Raw genomic sequence first — 19,177 nt, forward strand, 5'->3', positions numbered from 1 at the left:
AAGAATTCGGTATCTAGCAAAACTGTCTTTCAAGGACTAGGATCTTCCTGGAGAAGCAAAGCTGAGGTGCTCTGCCACCACCAGGCCCGAGAAGAAACGTTAAAGGCAGCTCTGCAAGTGGAGGGGAAAGGACGTGACACAACGGTTGAAGCCACACGAAGAAATAACGGTCTCTGCTCAGGGTAATGACGTGGGTAAAGAGAAATGCCAGCACTGTTGGATTTTTGATTTGTAACTCCACTTTTTATTCCTCCTGGGTCGAAAAGGCAAATGCATAAAAAGCCAGATAAACACATAATTTGTCCCGTAATGTATAAATACATACTTTGTCTCAAACTATGTAAGGAGGTGGGTAGAGGGACAGAGGAGTATGGTTTATTTACGGTATTGAAGTTGTTAAATTGGTATCAAAGCAAACAAAATTGTTATAAATTAGGATGTTAGATTTTAGCACCATGGTAACCATAAAGAAAATATCAGAAAAAATGCAAACTCACAGAATCAGAGAGCAGAGTGCAGGCTACCAGGAGTGGGGGCAGGGCATGGGGGAGGTAATGCAAAATGAGTGCTGGGTTTCTCTTTGGGGTGAAGGGAAGGTTCTAATAACGGATGGCGGGGAGGGCATGGCAAAACTGAATGTGATTTATTCCACTGATGGTATGCATGGAAGGGGTTGGAATGGAAAGATTTATTTTGTATGTATGTTTCCATAATTTAAAAAAAAAAGAGAGAACTAAAGAGACTATGACAATTCAGTACAATATATGATACTGGATGGGATCTAAGAATGGAAGATAAGATGCTCAAAAGGACATTGGGACATAAGAAAAATCAACATTAAATTTCTTGAACTTGGTAACTTACGGTGATTACAGAAGTTAATAATACCCTTGTTAGAAATGTTCATGGAAGTATTATGCGTTCAAGGAGAATGATGTATACAAATGCTCTCAAATGTTAGAAGATAAATAGATGATAGATGATAGAAAGCAAGATGAAGAGACGATGGATTGAATGATATGGCAACAGTGGCAAAAAGTTAAAACTGGTGTCTGGGGGTGGGGGGTATGTTCTTTGTATGGGTTTACATTGTTTTTGCTACTGTCCTGTAAGTTTGAAATTATTTCAAAATAAAAAGTTTGAAAAAAAAAAGACAATATGGCCCCATTTCTTCAAAGCTCTGAAAGCTGGATGGTTTTTCGGGGGGTTGGGAGGAGAGCAGAGGCAGGAGTGACAAGTGCTCTTTGGGAACAAACACGAGGCAGGACTCGTCTCCACGGGCTCCAGACGGATGTCTAGATAAGGGCGGAAGGCCCTGTGGGCCGTGCTGCTGGCCAGCAGGAAGGCAGCTTTGAAAAGACGGGGGCGCGGGGAGCGGCAGGAGCCTCATGAGACGTGCTGGGACCCCGCAGGGGTGAGCTGTGCTCACAAGCGGGGCAGGAAGGAAAGGCTGGGGGCAAGGTACTTAGTGCCCTTGGACTAAGTGCCCCTCGCTGCCGCAGGTGGGGTGGGGTGGAGAGGGCGAGGGCCGGGGCCGCGGGTGCTGGTGCTGGCAGCCTGAGGACAGAGAAGGCTTAGGGCGCATCCATACAATCATCATGTCCCTTCCCAGGTCCCGGGCCGCCCCAGGGCCAGGACAGACTCTGGCCCCCCCTGTGGAGTAGATGGCGTGACAAGGGGCCAACAAGGCTTCTTCCTTAGCCTGAAAGCAGAAATGGAAACAACGGGGCTTCTTCAGAACTTGAAAGCAACCTACCCTATGGTGAGAGCATTTCACACGAGTGGTGGGAGAGGGGTGGTTGCTTGGCGCCCCCGGTCCCGGGCACTGGGCTATTTGCATATTGGAGCCAAGCCTCCCTCATCGCAGTGTCCTCCTGGCAGCCCTCTACCGGGGACACAGAGAGCAGGTGCTTTCCCCTGGGGAGTGGAGGAGCGGGCCCTGAGGGGCACAGGTGGCCGTCTCAGCTACCTGGCCTCGAGGACTTTGGAGCCTGGCCTCCATTCGAGCTACAGGCCTCTGCCACGTGGACCCTCACCCCCCCACCCCCAGTGCCCCCGGCAGCTGGAGGGAGCACCAGGGCACCCCAGATGTGCCCAGAGACAGCCCAGCGCCACACCCCTCCCAGGGGCAGCTTCTGGCGGGCTAAGGGGACCTGGTGGGAATAGAGGATGGTGGAGAGCCCCCAGGGCTTCCTGAGGCCAGAAACCCCACCCCGTGCTGGGTCCCAGCACATCCGAACACCCGCCCCGGGCAGCGCCTGACGAGCATCACGAGGTGGACGTGGCGCGTTCAGGGGCGCGGCTGGCCCCAGGGGCCTGCACGAGCGGGCGGCGGGCAGCCTTCAGCACGGCCCTGCTGCAGCGCAGAGGGCCTGTCCTTGCCGTGGCACGCTGCGGACCGGACCCAAGGATGCCCCATCAGATGCGCAGCGCGTCACTGAGGGACCAGCCAAGCCATCGCCAGCGGCAGCTGCCATTCCTCCTGCTGGCCCTGGAGAGTGCCCAAAGGGCTGCCTGCAAGCGGTCCTTCCTCGGGGACCCTGGGACCCAGGCACCCCGTGCACCTGCGTACTGACTCCTGCACGTCACCAGCGGCTCAGCATGTGGTGGGTTTGTGGAGGGAACCTGGCTGGAGACTCAGAGGCTCCCAGTGTGGGAAACACCTGGCAGCCTGGAAGGGCACCACACTGATAAGCATGGCACAGGCTGGCATCTCGGGGAGACTCACTCCATCAAGGATGCACCCCACTGCTTTTCACACCTGAAGGGGCTGGAGATCCTCCTGGAAGGGAGGTGGAGGAGGAGCCCTGCCTGGGGGACGAGGACGATGCTGTGAAGCGGCTGCACTTCCCCGGGCTGCTTCCGCTGCTGGACGCACCACGGAGCTGAGCGAGGAAGCTCCGCCTCCATGAAATGAAGCAGCGGCCGCCACCCACGGGCAGCCAGCACCTCGCAGCCCTTCAGTGGCTGCCTGGGAAGGAAGCGCTGGCCTCTCCACCCCCAGTTCTCTCACTGATGACCGTCCACCTTTCCTGGGCCCTCTGGAAGCTGAACTCTGCGTTCTCCCGAAGGGAAACAGCCTGTCCCACTTCCTAGCAGAGAGGGGGCAGGGGTGAGCAAGGACCCCAGGCTTTGCTCCCACCTGCCCCTGTGCACGTCAGGACGAGGGCTGGCCCCACCCGTGCTCTCCCTCCAGCCGCTCAGCGGCCCATCCCGCGTCTCACCTCGTTACACCCTCTCACGAGCCCCAGGATGGCGGGGGTCAGGGCTGCCAGGTGGAGTGGTGGGATGCCGGAAGCGGGCCTAGGAGTGCCTCACGCACGTGGGGTGACACCCGGCGGGCTGGCCCCGGGGTGCCCAGGCACGTGTGACACAAGTGAGGGGCCACGTGACACTCACCGTCCTGGCCCACCTTCGAGGAGTCTGACAACCCCCACCTACCAGGAAGGGGGAACGTGGGTTGGAAAACACGGGTAAGACACTCAGCGGGGCAGGGGTGAGATGATAGCCCAGGGCAAGGGCAGTCAGACTGGGTGGGTAAGTTACTGCAATGGGCCGAGGACAGTGTCTCCACAGGATGTGGTGGCCATGCCACTGTCAGGACACGCCGTCACCCTGCCGCGCTGGGTCATCACTGGCTGGGAACCCGACCGACCATCCGACCCCGCGCTGCCTCTCTCCTCTTTGCCGAGCCTGCACAGACCCTCGGCTGACTTTTCCTCCTCCCATTTGAACCAACACCTGGAAGTCCTTCATGGTGACAAAGAAAACGGCACAGCCAAGGGCTGAGCACTCGCCACACCGCTGGCAGCCTGCCCTGCAACCGCTCCTGGTGTAATGAAGCTGGCAAATGGCCCTGGCGTCTTGCCAGTTTAGATCTCCAGCACAGCGTGACTTGCCGGGCGGGGTCCACGGAGCTGCACCCGCCCCTGCCGGCAGCCCTGGCTGCGACTAAGTGCCAAAGAACACGGCGCGCACGTGCGGCCACCTTGGCTGCCACAGCTGAGTTCACGCTCGGCAGCATCACTGGACTCGGGCCAGCGCAGTGCTTGGTGAGCCTCAGACGTCCTCCTGCCCCGACCAGGTGAGTGTGCTACGGCTAAGCCCCCTGAACGCGGCCACTGCGCAGGGTGCAACCAGGTTCTACGTGGCATCTCCTCAGCTGGCTCCCGGGGGCGGCGGGGCATGGAACAGCCGTTACTCCAGACAGGCTCCACCACCCGGAAGCTGGGAACAAGCGGCGTCGGGGGGAACGCAGAGGCAGGGCCCCTGCCCCTGGGGGCTAAGTACGTCACACTCAAACAGCACAAGGTCTCCTGTCTCTGACACGAAGCAGCGTGTGCGGAGCTGCCACCCACCAGCCGCCACCAGCCGCCTGGCCTCCCTGGGAGACGTGCCGCAGTGGGGTCTCTTCTCCTGCTCTTTGGGACTCTGTGCTGGGTGAGCAATAAAGTGGTCACTTGCTGGAAGTTTCTGTGTGCCTGAGCCTCTGTTCCCACAATGCACCGTGCAGCAACTTGCTCCAAGGGAAGGAAGCGGCAAAGGACACACATACACACATGCAGCCACAGAGGTAACGCTGCCTCCAGCTGGCCAGCCTACTGGACATGGGGCACAACCCCCAAGCATTCTTTCTGGAGAAAAAGAAGACAAAATGAGGAGACCAAGCGTAAAGCAGAAATTTATTAAAATCCATTTGTATAGTGTTTTACAGCCAAAAAAAATGTACAGAGTCTTCAACACTCAGCAATCAACTCTGTCCTCAGGAGGCCTTCCTGGGGAACAGATCCTTCCCCTCCACCAGGAGCCCTGCGCGATGCTCCGAGGACCCAGGGCCCAGACCCTGCGGAGGCAGCAGATGCCGGCAGGGAGCCCCGAACGTGGGCCCCGGGACAGGCGGGCGCTGGGGCGTGGGCGGCCGGGGGGCGCCCTAGCTGCGCAGCGTGGCCAGCCGGGACTGCATGGCCTCCAGGGCCTCTTCCTCCTCCTCTTCCTCCTCGTCCGAGGCAGCCATGGCCCCCGGAGGCTCGGGCTCGGGCAGGGCGTCCGTCACCTTGCTGGGTGCCTTTCCCAGCGCCCCTGGAAACAAACGCAGACAGATGAGCCAAACGCCGGCTTTGGGAGGTGCCCGCCCCCCGTCCCCACCTTCTCCTACCTGGACCAGGGGGCGAGGACAGAGAAGGGGCATGAAACAGGCCGTGTGGGCTCTGCTCGCCGGGGCGGATGGGCAGGCACCAACTCGTAAGGACACCGAAACCGTAACTGCAGGGATCTCGACTGAGCACCGTGCTGCTGAGGTGCCTGCCCTAAGTCCCTAAACGCTACTGAAAACTTAACTTTCAAGATGCACGAAGATGTTCAAGCTTCTCTCTGAGTAAAACCAAATTGTTTCTAAATTCTTCATATTTTTTTTACCCAACTACTCTTCTTTTCCTGAATTAAAAAAAATTTCAATCCTACCAGTTTTATATTTTTATTAAACATAAAACTCAGAAAATCCAGAAGTAAAAAGAAAATTTAAATATTCAGTAGCCATTACTCAAAGGTAGTTACTATTGGCCCTGGAGAGCTTGCTTGGAGGTGCCAGCGGGGGGCGCAGCCACTCACGTACCCTCGCCAGCCAGATCGGCCGAGTCCGCCCTGGCGAGCAACGGGGCGACAGATGTCGCAGCCAGGTCGCCCTCACATCCACTACTGACATTGTTATTTATCCCACTTTCAGACAGGTTCTACATAAAAGTGTGTATTTCTGTAAAGGAAAGCCTCCTTTTTCACATATTTTGAACATCTTTCCATGCCGATAAATCTATTTCTATATCACCTATCGTGGCTCATTAATATTCCATTTAACTAGATGTACTACGATTGAGGCAACCAATATTCTCATTTTAGGCATGTACTTTGTCTCAGACTTTCAGTACCGCACTCCGTGCTAGCACGGACCCTCCTCCAGTCGCTCCGTCAGCGAGAACGCCCGGCAGCGGGTCCAGAGGTCACTATCGCCAGTGCCTCAAGAGGGCCGGCACCAACGGACACTCCCACGTGGTCTCAGCACAGACGCCGAGCCTCCAGGAATTAAGGCCCTCTCTCTCGCTGTGTGTGTGCTTAAGACGGTTACGATGCCAAGCTTTTCAGGGAACAGCTCGCCTAATCTAAACTGAAAAGCGGAGACGGGAGGGAGGCAGGGCCGGTGGCCGCGGGAGGCGGAGGAGCGCGCGGTCGTACCTGCCGTGATTTCAAACAGAATCCTGTCAATTTCCATTTCTGCCGCTTCCTCCATTTCTTCCTGGTCGTCCATGCTCTCAAAGGTGTCCTCTAACATCTCCTCTATGATCCCAGCCTAGACACGGAACAGGGGCCGTCAGCGCCCTCAGCCGCCACCTCTGGGTGGGCACACGGGGAGCCCAGTCCCGCGAGCCCCGCTGCTCCCGAGTGCTGCCCACCCTGTGCAGGCTGACGGCGAGGCCCGCCGGGGCCGCCTGGCCGTGCCCCCTGCAGAGGCTGCAGCCCCCACGGCCTCTGAACCGAGCCCCAGGGCTGGCAAGGGCCCTGCGCTTCCCTAGGGCGGAGACCCTGCTGGCACATGAGCCGTCCTGGGAAGCAACTGCCTGACACTGCAAATGCCACCTGAGGAGGCCGACGGGGGAAGCGGCGTGAGAGCGGGCTGCGGCCGCGTCCCACCCTGGCCACAGACGCCTACGCAGGGCGGGAAGGCCGGGGAGGCCCGAGGAGGCCGGGCCAGCCGGGGTTCAGCTGCTGGGGGCCGGGCCTGCGGCGGGCGCTGGAAGGAGGCTCCTCCGGTGGCTGGGAAGCAGCCCTGGATACCCTGACATGGGCAGAGGGCACGGGGCCAGGCCAGCAAGGCCGGTCAGTCCCCTGCACCCGCTCATCCACTCCGGGGGGTGTCCGTGCCGCGGCCTGCAGGGCCAGCCAGCAGCAGGCTCTGTGCTCGAGGGGAGAGGCACCACTGGGCAGGGCTGGGGCCCGAGGAAGCGCCCCCGGGCACGCCCAGCAGGAGGCCGGCGTCTCCCCGCTTCACAGGGTCCTCCCTCCCCGGTAAGGCCCCGCCGGCACCTCTGTCTGTGTCTGAAGCACCGGGCAGAATGGCACCTCCAGGGTCGCAAAGGGCAGAAGGGGCAGGCGGGGCCCCTGCATGGCTGTGGTGGGGGGCCCGCGCTCAGCTTCTGAGGAGCTGCCGGGGGGGGGGGGGACCCTGGCTTATTTGTCCCCCCGCTTTGCACCCGGGAGGATTAGTGGGTTGAGGCCCGCGGGCCACGTTCTCCGCTGCCCTCGGTCAGGCGCAGCTCTCTGGCCAGGCTGACGGGCTCAGGTCTAAGGCAACCCCTGTGGCCGGCTGCCGCTCGGCCCCCGGGCCACTGAGCGACCCAGGGGCAGGAATCGGGCTGGCACCACGTGCTGCCCGTTCACAGAACGCTCTCCAACCCGGAAAGGAACAGGTAAACATTCCCATTCCTGTCACGCGGGTCAGGAAGAGGCTTGATTCCGCCTGCTGGGTGGGGAGGCGCGGCCCCCAGGTGCTGGCCCCAACGGCCCTGCAGGGCCCGAGGCAGAGGCTGCCCTAGTCGCTGCGGAGCCCACTCCTCCCGCTCTGCCGCCCACCAGCCCGGCCTGGAGGAGGGGAAACGCCCGCGGCCCCAGCCCTGCCCACTCGGAGCCGGCCCGCGGGAGCCGCAGTACGCCCGGGCGGCGACGCTGACGTGGCCATTAAACACGACCATTAAACACAGCCTGCCACACGCAGGCCTTGGAGAACTCAGAAACCACTGAGAGGAAGGCCAGGCGCTAAGACGCGCCCAGGAGCCCGGGGCTGAGAGCCGAGAGCAGCACCTGAGGCCACTGCCCGCCCCTTCGCTGGCTCCAGGCGGGCGGCTCCAGGCGAGTGGCTCCAGGCGGGCAGGGAGGAGACCCGACGCACTGCTTGGAAAGGACATCCGCCCCTCCGTGCCTGGCTCCCACCCAAGGAGCTCTCATTCCAAACACCTGGTTCTGGGTTGTTTTTTTTTTTTGAGATCCCAGGGGCCAGGGACTGAACCCGGGACCTCGTACGTGGGAAGCCGGCGCTCAACCACTGAGCTGCCTCAGCGTCCCTGCCTCGGTTTTTTGTTTGCTTGTTATTTGTTGTTGTTTTGGTTTTTCAGGAGGCGCCGGGGTCTGAACTCGGGGCCTCCCATGTGGCAGGCAGGCGCTGCGGGGCTCCCTGGGCCCGAGCTTCCAGGCTGCGTTTGTCTCCCGCCGGCCCTCTCCTCCAGGCCCTCCAGCCCCACGTGTAACTCAAGGACACAAGTGAAGTTCCTGGCACCAAGGGCAGCCATGTCTGTGCAGACTGAAGGAGGGGGCCTTGCGATCCTCTTCTCAGCCACAGATGGGACCTGCAGTGGCACCCACAGCCACCATTTCCTGGCTCCCTTTCCTCTGTGACAGCACAGGTGATATCTGTGCTCCAACCCCAGACTTCCTACCTCTGTAACCTGGGCAAACCGCAGCGGCTCTCAGGTGCATTCCCTCCCGTGCACGAGACGGGGGACACCCAGCTTGCAGCGTTGCCAGGAGGACTCAGCGGGGCGTGTGTGGGGTGCCATCAGTGGGCAGCGGTGGTGTTTGGGTGCTTTCTGTTTGGGTCTGTCTCCCCATCTCTTAGTCTGGAACACAGTCCAGCAAACGACGGCGAGTGGGCCCATCTGGTCTGCCACTTGGTTTTGTAAATAAAGGCTTGTGGGAACAGCCACGCACGCCTGTTCATGTACGGCTGCAGAGCCCAGGACACACTTAGTGGCCCTTGTGGACACGTCTGCCAGCGCCTGGACTAGACGGACACCAGCATCCCTGGAGCAGCAGAGGGAGCGCCTCCCCAGGCAGGCTCAGGGCCGACACCCTGCCTGGGCCTGGGAGCACGTTTCCAAGTGGGGTCTTTGGAGAGCCTGGTGGCTGAGGTGAAGCCACGATGAGTCGGGTGGGCTGAGGTCTAATATGAATGGAGTCCTCACAAGAGGACGAAATTTGGACACGGTGAGGAGACAGAGAGGGAGAGAGTCGGCTGGTGCCGGGGCAGAGACGGACTCGGGCCGCCAGCAAGCCACGGGCAGGACGCCGCAGGCGCAGGGCACGCTCGGCCCTGTGGGCCCCTGAGGTCGGGCTTTCCGCCTCCAGAACCCCGAGGCGCACGCCTCTGCCGGGGAGCCCGTTGTCACCAGCCTGGTCTGTTACAGCTGCCCTGGCCAACTGGCACACTGGGTTTCCTTCCACCCCCGCGGGGGCTGGAGCCCACAACCCCCATGCCCGCCCTCCACTCTCTGGACCCCCACCTGCCGCAGAGCTCAGGGTGCATGGTCTTGCTTCCCCTAAGGAGCCCTCTGGACCAGCGGGCTGGTCGTGCCAGCGCACATGGTCTCCACTGGGCTCACGGCTGCTCCTCTGACGCCAGCATCGCTGGTCCAGCAGCAGAGGCGTGTCCATTCCCACCCGGCCCCCTGCTAACCCTGGCCACTTGCTGGGGTGGCGCCCTGTGCTCGGGAAGGGCACGCAGGCTCACCTTCATCATCTCCTTGGACAGTTCCCGCATGGTGGCCTGGATTTCTGGGATCTTCACCAGACTCTGCATGGCTCTCATCACTTCTGTGCTCTTCTGCAGGGAACCGGCCACCCGCAGCACCGCTGCAAGGGAAAGTGAGGAATCAAGACGGCGCGACGGGTGAGGAGACGGACAGGCCTCGCCAGCCCACAGCAGTGAAGGGGCAGCGGCAGGTGCCTTAGAGCACGTCACTGTGCTGGCGGGCCGAGGGGATGGCGGCCTTACGTTTGGGCTACCTGGCTACTCCTGGCATGCCTTCTGAGAGTACACACCACCCGGCTGGCCTGGGAGCAGCCTGCAGCCGCGCAGCAAGTCACAAATGGGGGAAAGCTCTGGGCCTTGGCAGGGCCATCCTGGAAAACAGAATGCTGCAGGCCCCAAGGAGCGCTCCTCACCCCAGACCCTGGAGAGCAGCGCTTCCGGGAGGAACCTGTCACGTTCCTCAGCAAGATGAGAGATCAGGAAAGAAAGGGAGAACGTGCACGTCAGTGCGTGGAGGTCCACGGCTCCTTTTTAATGGTTCCTGAGGTACACTACTATCTTCTTTAGAGGAAAGCATGGCAACAGCAGCTGGTCGCCATACAAACTTGTTCTGAAATGAGATTTAAAGTTCTCAGAATTCCCCTTCCTGTTTGCTGGCTGCGTAAGTCCAATAAACCAGAGGGCAGGAGGTCAATCACCACACCAGGGAGCCAAGAGTGCCTACTTGAGTGCAGGTAGAAGTGGATCCATCATCCATGTGGAACCTAAGCCCCCTCTCGATATAGAGGGGGAGTGGACGCAACCATCCCAGGGTCCACAGGATGGAGGAATAGAGTATGGATTAGAGTGGACTTACTGATATTCTACTATGGAAGTACTGTGATTAGTAACGGAAGAAATTGTAGCATTGATGTGGACAAAGTGGCCATGGTAGCTGCTGAGGGTAGGGAGAGAGAAAAAGAAATATGATGTGCGGCCATTTTCAGGACTTGGAGTTGTCCTGGGTAATATTGCAGGGACAGATACTGGACATTGTATGTCCTGCCATAGCCCACTGGGTGGACTGGGGGAGAGTGTAAACTACAAGGTAAACTATTATGCATGTGGTGCAGCAGTGCTCCAAAATGTATTCACCAAATGCAACAAATGTCCCATGACAATGAAAGAAGTTGTTGATTTGGGAGGAGTGGGGTGAGGGGTGTGGGGGTATGTGGGGACTTCTTATATTTTTTGAATGTAACATTTAAAAAAAAATAAAAATAAAAAAATAAAAAAAATTAAGTTCTCAGAATTGCTGTACATTAAGCTGCTCACCCAAACTAGCACCCAGACCTCCTCCATGTCGCTGTGCCAGCTGCGGGGGCTCGGACCTGCACTCCAGTTTACACGTGTCCTGGGCTGCTTGCTGGTGGGTGTGGATGCATGTAAATAGGGTCTCTTCAAGATGCTACTTCAGGTGAGGAGGGGCCCCACTGAGTCAGGTTAGCCTTTAATCAGGACTTCTGTTGGAAACCACAGGGAACAGCCAGGAGCCAGAAGTCAATGTAACGCAGAAGAAAAAGATGCCACCGTGTGCACTGCCATGTGATGGAACAGCCGAGGAACCCCACAGACGGCTGGTGAGCAGATGATTCCAGCAAGCCTTCTAACCATGTGCCAGTAAACGGGTCGTTAAGCCCACCCACTGAACGGTATTTGTTTCAGCAGCAGGGAAACTAAGACACAGGCGAAGCCCCTAGGACATGACCCTCGGAATCCAGAGCTCCAGAAAGCTTTCACATCTCAAAGAGCACACGAGGCAAGGAAGCAGGAGGGTCAGAACTGCCTGGGTGATGTGTAGCAGTTTGTGGTTTTTCTAAGGGCTGGATGCATGATGCTATTGCCGTGCTTTCCTCTAAAGAAGATAGGAGTACACTCAGGAACCCTTAAAAAGGAGCCGTTGACCTCCACGCACTGACATGCATGTTCGCCCTTTCTTTCCTGATTTCTCTCATTTTGCTGTCAGAAACAGCTTTCTCAAAGCTCCAGAAGACAGTTAAAGGACTACAGTAATAGGGCAAATGCTGAATCAAGAGAAAGGCAAGTTAAGAACAGTAGGCTCTCGGGATGTCCTGCCTGGCCCCACCCCATCCCCTTACTGGCTCAGCAGAGCTGGTCTGTGCTCCCAGCGTGGGTTCTTGGCCCTACAGGGAGCAGAGTGATAACCTTTGTACAAGGATGCATGTGTGCCTGGTACAAGCTGTCTGGGGGCAGCCTGAAGGACTGAACCAGGACACGCTTCATGAGCTCAGAGTCCCAGAGCATGTCCCGTGCCTAAAGGCAGCTCACAGAACACTCCCACGGAACACCGCAGAACAGCTAAAATCCAGCCGCCTGGGGCAAAGGAGTGCCAGCCACGGACACATGGCGCAGCACCAGGAACCACAAGGAAGCACTGTTATCCTGGGATAATGAGGACATTCCTATGTACGGAAAGGGGGGAAATCCTAGGGTCATATGGACAAGACACGTGCAGAAAGGATCTTGGAGTCTCTATGCTTTTGTCTTGGGCTGCTCTCTAAACTCACTGTACAGCTAAGCGCTGAAGAAAAGAACAACACTGGGGACACTCTACAGGGACTGAAAAAGTTGTTCATTTAAAAAAAACCACCTTTTTTTTTTTACCTCCTTACATTCAAGAAAATCTCTATTATAACACTAACTGAATTCAAGCTTAAAGAAAAAACACCTCAGTGTCTAAATTCCAGTGAAAACACCTTAAAATATCAAAATGTTCAGGTTGCAAAAAAAGATTATAAAACATACAAAGCAATAGGAAGCAATGGCCCTGGCAAAGGAGAAGATTATAAGCCATTAGAAACCATCAGTAAGGAAGATGAGACCTGAGAAATATCAAAGACTTAAACAACTATACTTAATGTGCTCAAAGAGCTAAGAAAATAAGGTCAAAGAACTAATGGGCATTAGGAAAACAAAAAGAAAATAGCAATAAAGGGACAAATTATGAAAAGGAACCAAACAGAGCTGAAGACCACAGTAACAGAAATAAAAATTCTCCAGAGAGGTTCAACTGCAGATAGAATGGGCAAAAGAAAAAATCAGTGAACATAAAGTAAGACAATTGAAATTATTCAGTTTGAGGAGCAGAAAGAAAAAAGGAAGGAAGAAAAGTGAACAGAGCCTGCAGAATTTGTGGGACACCATCAGGTGAAACTATATATGCATTGTTGGAGTCCCAAAAGTAAAAGAAAGGGGGAAAAGGCCAGACAAATTTTTTTAAGTGGCTGAAAACTTCCCAAATGTAACAAAAGACCAACATATATTCAAGATGCTCAATGATTCCAAACAGGATAATCCAAATAGACACACACCATGACATAAAATCAAACCATTGAATATCAAAGATAAAGAGAGAATTCGGAAAGCCACAAGAAAAACAGCATGTCACATACATGGGAGCTTCAGTAAAATTAAAGGGCAATTTCTCATCATAAACCATGGAGGCAAGAAACCAGTGGGATGGCATATTTTAAAGTCCTGAATGGAAAAAAACTGTCAACTAAGAATTGTGTATCTGGCAAAACTAACTTCCAAAAGTGAGGGAGAGATTAAGACATCCAGAAAGACAAAAGCTGAGGAAGTTTGTCACCACCAGACCAGCCCTACAAGAGAAGCTAAAGGGAGTTCTTCAAGTTAAAAGGAAAAAACACCAGAACACTAGATCAAAGCCAAATGAAGAATAAAGATCTTGAGTAAAGGTAACTATAAAAATTGGTAAATATAAAAATTGGTGCAAATGCATTTTTTATTTGTTTTTTTTTTAAAGATTTATTTTTATTTATTTAATTCCCCTCCCCTCCCCCGGTTGTCTGTTTTCTGTGTCTTTTTGCTGCGTCTTGTTTCTTTGTCCGCTTCTGTTGTCGTCAGCGGCACGGGAAGTGTGGCGGCGCCATTCCTCAGCAGGCTGCTCCCTCCTTCGCGCTGGGCGGCTCTCCTTATGGATGCACTCCTTGTGCGTGGGGCTCCCCTACGCGGGGACACCCCTGCGTGGCAGGGCACTCCTTGCGCGCATCAGCACTGCGCATGGGCCAGCTCCACACGGGTCAAGGAGGCCCAGGGCTTGAACCGCGGACCTCCCATGTGGTAGACGGACGCCCTAACCACTGGGCCAAAGTCCGTTTCCCGCATTTTTTATTTGTAATTCCACTCTTTACTTCTTAAAGGATTTAAAAGGCAAATGCATAAAAAGTAATGATAAATCAGTAGTTTTGCGCTCATAATAATATGTAATTTGTGACAAGAAATGCGTAATGGTGGGGAGCACAAGGGTATAGGATCACAGTTCGTGTATACTACCAAAATTAAGTTGGTACCACAGAAAAAAACAATCTTTACAGATTTAGGATGTTAAAATTAAACCCCATGGTAACTACAAAAAGAAAAAATCAGAATATAGAACTTCACAGAGACAGAAATTAGGGCACAGGCTAGCAGGAGCAAGAATGGGCAGTTAACGCATAATGGGTATAAGATTTCTGTGTGGGGTGGCAGGAAAATGGTGAGGGCATCACAACATTGTGAATTTGATTAATCCTGCTGAGTTGTATACTTGGGAGAGGCTGAGATGAGATACGCTGTAGATTCATTCCTACAACTAAAAACAAAAACAAAAAAAGGAAAAACTAAAGAGACACTGATAATTAATTACAATATGTGCTTCTGGACTGGATCTCATAATGGAGAAGAAAAGGCTCCAAAGGATGGTGTGACAGTTTCATATTATTTATGGGTTCCAAAAAGAAATACAGATTATGTTTGTAAACTAGTCTATTCTTCTGGGTGTGATAACCCTTTGATTGTATTAGATTCAGCTGAGATGTCTGATTAAATTATGTTAAGATCAAGGCTTTGGTTCAACCATGTCATTAGAGTGCGACTCTTGGTGGGCTGATAAAACAGACTCTCTCAAGGAAGTGGATACAGAGAGAAGTAGACACAAAGGAAGAGAGATAGTTCATCAGATACTGCAGAGGCCCCGGGAAGAGATATGAGCCTTATGCCAGGCTACAGTTGAGAAGGGAAGAAGCTGGGATCATGGAACCTTAAGAGGAAGAAGGGGAAGCAGATGTGGCTCAGGTGACTGGGTTCCCACCTACCAAATGGGAGGTCTGCATTTGGTTCCTGGTGCCTCCTGGAGAGGACACGCAAGATGGTGAGCTGACGCGACGGGCTGGTGCAGTGAGCTGACATGACAAGATGATGCAGTGAAATGATGCAACCAAGAGACAGTGAGGAAACATAGTGGGAGATGCAGCAAAGCGGGGAGTGGAGGTGGTTCACTCCCACATGGGAGGTCCCAGGTTCAGGTCCCAGTACCTCCTAGAAAGAGAAGTGTACACAACAAATAGACACAGTAAATGTAACAACAAGGGGGCTAGGAGATATAAGTAAATAAATCTTTTTAAAAATTAAAAAAAAAACGGGAAGAAGGAAGGCTGAACCTTCACAGACACAAATGACTGTGGGTAGGAAAGTACCTCTTATGGTATCTTGAGTTGGCCTCTTTAGAGCCTTGTGACTCTAAGTGTCTATCCCAAATATATACCCTTTATAAAAGCCAACAGACTTCTGGCACTTTGCATCAGCACCTCTTTTAACTAATACTGATAATATTGAGACATATGAAAAACTGGAGTAGAGATTGTAAGAGTCATATCAATGTTAAATTTCTTGAACCTGATAACTGCACTTAAGGTGGTTACATAAATGAAAATCCTTGTTTTAGGAAATGTATGTGGAAGTATTATGTGTTCAATGAGTCTGATGTATACAACTGACTCTCAAATGTTCAGAAAATAGGTTGATGGATATATGCATGGATGGATGGACAGAGAGATGGATGCAAGGATAGAATAATTCAGCAAATGTGGAAAATGTTAAAATTGGTGGATCTAAGCATCTGGAAGTGGAGGTGTGGTGCATGTTGAACTTCTCTGCATGAATTTTGTATAATGTTTGCAACTATTTTGTAAGTTTGAATTACTTTAAAATCAAAGTTTAAAGAAAAACATAGAAAATCTGTATGGCCAAAATAAGTAATAAATTATATATGCCATTAAAATGACCTAAAAGAGACAGAAATCCAAGGACTTCCAGGAAGACGGAGGATTAGAGAGGCAGAGAGAGAGCTCACTTCTCTCCCAGGAAAATAGCTACAGGATAGGCAGAAACATTGCTGAAAACTGTTCTAGGGCTCAGGAGACTAGGGGAAGGCTAGACACCACCCAGAAGAGAGAGGGGCAAAGGAAAGGAGTCTCGGCTGGCTGGAAAAATCCCACGAGTAAAGCTAAGCAGCAGTTCCTGGTGCCCATCCCCACACCTTTGGAGCGAACAGCACTGGGTCCTCTGGACCCTGGCTGGCAGCTACAGACTAAGGGGCTTACAAGGGTCCTCTTCCCCAAGCAAGGGAAGAGGGAAGGACACAGCCTACAGCAAATCCAGATTTTGGTGAGTGAAATTTCTCTGCTGCATTGGAGGGGTCACACACTTCTAGGATGGGTGGGGCCACAACATTGTTTGCCCTGAGAGCCTGCAGGGAGCTAAAGATAATTTGCCTCCTCAAATATCTTTACCGCTGCCCTGGGCTGGTGGCTGAGGACACAGAGGGAGGAAGGGTGTGGCTGTGCAAGGAGTAGAGCAGCTTCTGAGAAAGTTTCTTTGTGAGGCTTGCTGAGGACACCCTGAGGACACTGCTTCTGCACTGTACAGCTAGGCTGGGTTACAGCGAATGCACTCCACCCTAGCATTGGAGGTCTGAGCTGAGACGTATGCCAAAGAGTGCCATCTGCTGGCAGACCAGGAAAGTGCATGTAAAGAAGGGGAAAATACTAAGAAATAAATAAAAGAGGCAATCTGTTACCTTTACCAATCCCCTCTCCAAGGCCCTTGGAAACTGGCCTGCATCCCATTACTGAGTCCTTACCTCTAATTTGAGCAGCTAAACAGGGTAAACCCTACATATCTAGAATAAGAATCAAATAACAGTGGTAGCATAAAGCTACTTAACAATAAATCCCTAGGCAAGAGAGAGAAAATAAACAGTTAATTCACCATCATAATCAGATGCTTAGACATCCATAAAAAATTACAAGCCATACTAAGAAATAGGAAGATCTAACTTAGGCAAAGGAACAAATCAAAGCTCCACACGAGACATAGGACTTGAAACAACTCATCAATGATGTTCATACAAATCTCTTAAATCAAATCATGGAGTTTTTTCAAATCATGGCTAAAGAAATAAAAGAAATTAAGAAGACACTGGGTGAGCACAAAGAAAAATTTGAAATCTTGAATAGAAAAATAAGAATCTTATGGGAATGAAAGCTATAGTGAGATAAAATATAAAACTAAAAGGCATAAGAGCATATCTGAAATCATGAAGAAAGAATCAGCAACACAGAGGAGAGAACAGCTGAAACTGCAAAGAGAAAAACAGAGAGAGTAAGAATGGAAATATTTGGGCAGGGGCTCAAAGCACACTAACATGTGTATGGGAGTTCAAGAAGGAAAAGAGGTAGGAAAAGGGGCAGAAAGAGTATTTGAAGAAATAGTGGCTAAAAATTTACCAACTTTTATGAAAGGCATAAATATACATTTCTAGGAAGCACAGCATACTCCAAGGAGAATAAATCCAAATAGACCTACCCCAAGACACATAATATGCAGACTGTCAAAGGCCAAAGATAAAATTCTGAAAGCCCCAGGGAGAGAGAGGAGCCCTATACCAGCCTACATATGAGATCAGAAGAAGCTGGGGACACAGAGCCTTAAAAGGGGGATGGAAGGCTAAACCCTGGGAGACATGGACAGCCATTGTGCTCCAACAAGTGGCAATGGACTTTAGTGAGGGAAGTAACTTAGGCTTTATGGCCTGGTAACTGTAAGCTTCTATCCCACAAAAATATACTTTATCATATAAAAGTACAGATTTCTGGTACTTTGCATCAGCACCCCTTTGGCTGACTAATACACTGAGTCTGTGTCCCTGAGTTTCTGAATGTCACATGCATGCAATAAACGTTTATGAGCTGGACTAGTAAAAATAAGTAAAAAGATGGGACACATGGAAAAATAGTGTGGCCAGAAGTGCTAAATACTGAATCATTTGTATTTTTAATCAATTTTATTGATACATATTATTAATAAAGCATACGATAATCTACAGGGGTAGTTTACGGACGTAAATGTCAATTGAAAGGGAGCTAGAGAATAATCTAGGGACTGAATAAAGAGTGAACACAGAAGTGGATGAGGGCTGTGGTTAACAGTACAAATACAATAAAGTTCTTCTATAAACTAGAATGAATGTATGTCACTAATATAAGGTGATAAGACTATGGTGATGAAGGGGAAAAATATAATCAGTGTAACTTATGGATTATAGTTAATAGCAATATCGTAATATTCTTACATAATGTAAAATAAGGTACTATATCAAAGCTAAGGGTCAATAATAGGGGGTATGGGATTTTTTCTTTGGGACTAAGGAAAACATTCAAAAATTTACTGAGTGGATGACTGGACAACTTTGTGATAAAAGTGAGACTGCCTGGGTACACACTATACAAGGTAAGGGACTGTGTAACACCGAACCATGCGGTGGATGATGGATTGTGCTTAACAGCAAAAACATGAGTGTGTTCTCTCATAAACTATAATAAACATACAATAGTAATACATGGTGTTAATAATAGGGAGTATATATAAACAATATACCAACTGTACTCTATGGACCATAGCTAGTAGTACTATTTTGATAATGTTCTTTCATTATCTGTAACAAATGTTCCACAATAATGCCAGGTGTCAGTGGAGGGACCTATATGGGAATTCTGCACATTATACATGATTGTTTTGTAAGCTCACAACTTCTTTTATTTATATATATATACAAACTCTACAGAAAACATTAAAAAAAATCTAGCTAACCCCATTTAAATTGAGAAAGATCAGAGCCACACAGGAGGGACCTTGAGATAAAATGAGTGCCACTTCTCTGGGTACGGCTCCCGCTGCGTCCCCGCAGCCTTCTGCAGGCCTCCCAGAGCGCAGGCTCCTCCACCTCCAGGGCCCTGGTGCGTTCCTCCTGCAGTATGTACACAGGGCTCCAAGGGTGGCTCTAAACGGCAGGGACCTGCGGGACAGAGCTCTTCCCTGTGGAGGACTCGTTTTATTCCCAGTGTGGCACATGAGCACACTCAGATAACTGCTGAATAAACCAAAGAGTGACTTTAGGAGATGCTGTCCCCGCAAAAGGCATGCTCAGGTCCCAGCCCATGGCCCGCGGGTGTGACCCCATCTGTAAACAGGACCTTTGAAGGTGTTCTTAGCTAAGGTGTGCCCAAACTGAGCGAGGGTGGACCCTCGTCCAAGACGGCTGAAGTCCTTAAAAGCAAAGGAAATTGGACACAGAGAGGAAGCCACGAGGAGCCAGCAGAGCTGCAACCAGCAGGGAAAAAAGACAAGAAGGTGCTGCCATGTGCACTGCCATGTGACAGAAAAGCCGTAGGTTTGCCAGCAGCCAGCCCCCAAATATCACAGTCT

The 19,177-nt window shown here is 52.2% G+C and overlaps 1 protein-coding gene across 1 annotated transcript in view; it reads right to left on the reverse strand.

Moving 5' to 3' along the window:
- Positions 1-4,669: 4,669 nt before the first annotated feature.
- CHMP3 (charged multivesicular body protein 3) overlaps positions 4,670-19,177 on the reverse strand; it is a 68,147-nt gene continuing 53,639 nt past the window's right edge. Inside the window, exons 4-6 of the mRNA XM_004465694.4 lie at positions 9,551-9,672; positions 6,226-6,340; positions 4,670-5,079 (exon numbers count right to left, since the gene is read on the reverse strand). Of these exons, the coding sequence (XP_004465751.1) occupies positions 4,931-5,079; positions 6,226-6,340; positions 9,551-9,672 (386 nt within the window). The 3' untranslated portion in view covers positions 4,670-4,930. The remainder of the gene's footprint in view (positions 5,080-6,225; positions 6,341-9,550; positions 9,673-19,177) is intronic.

The sequence above is a fragment of the Dasypus novemcinctus genome, chromosome 17, assembly GCF_030445035.2.
Source record: "Dasypus novemcinctus isolate mDasNov1 chromosome 17, mDasNov1.1.hap2, whole genome shotgun sequence".
Classification (NCBI taxonomy): Eukaryota; Metazoa; Chordata; class Mammalia; order Cingulata; family Dasypodidae; genus Dasypus; species Dasypus novemcinctus.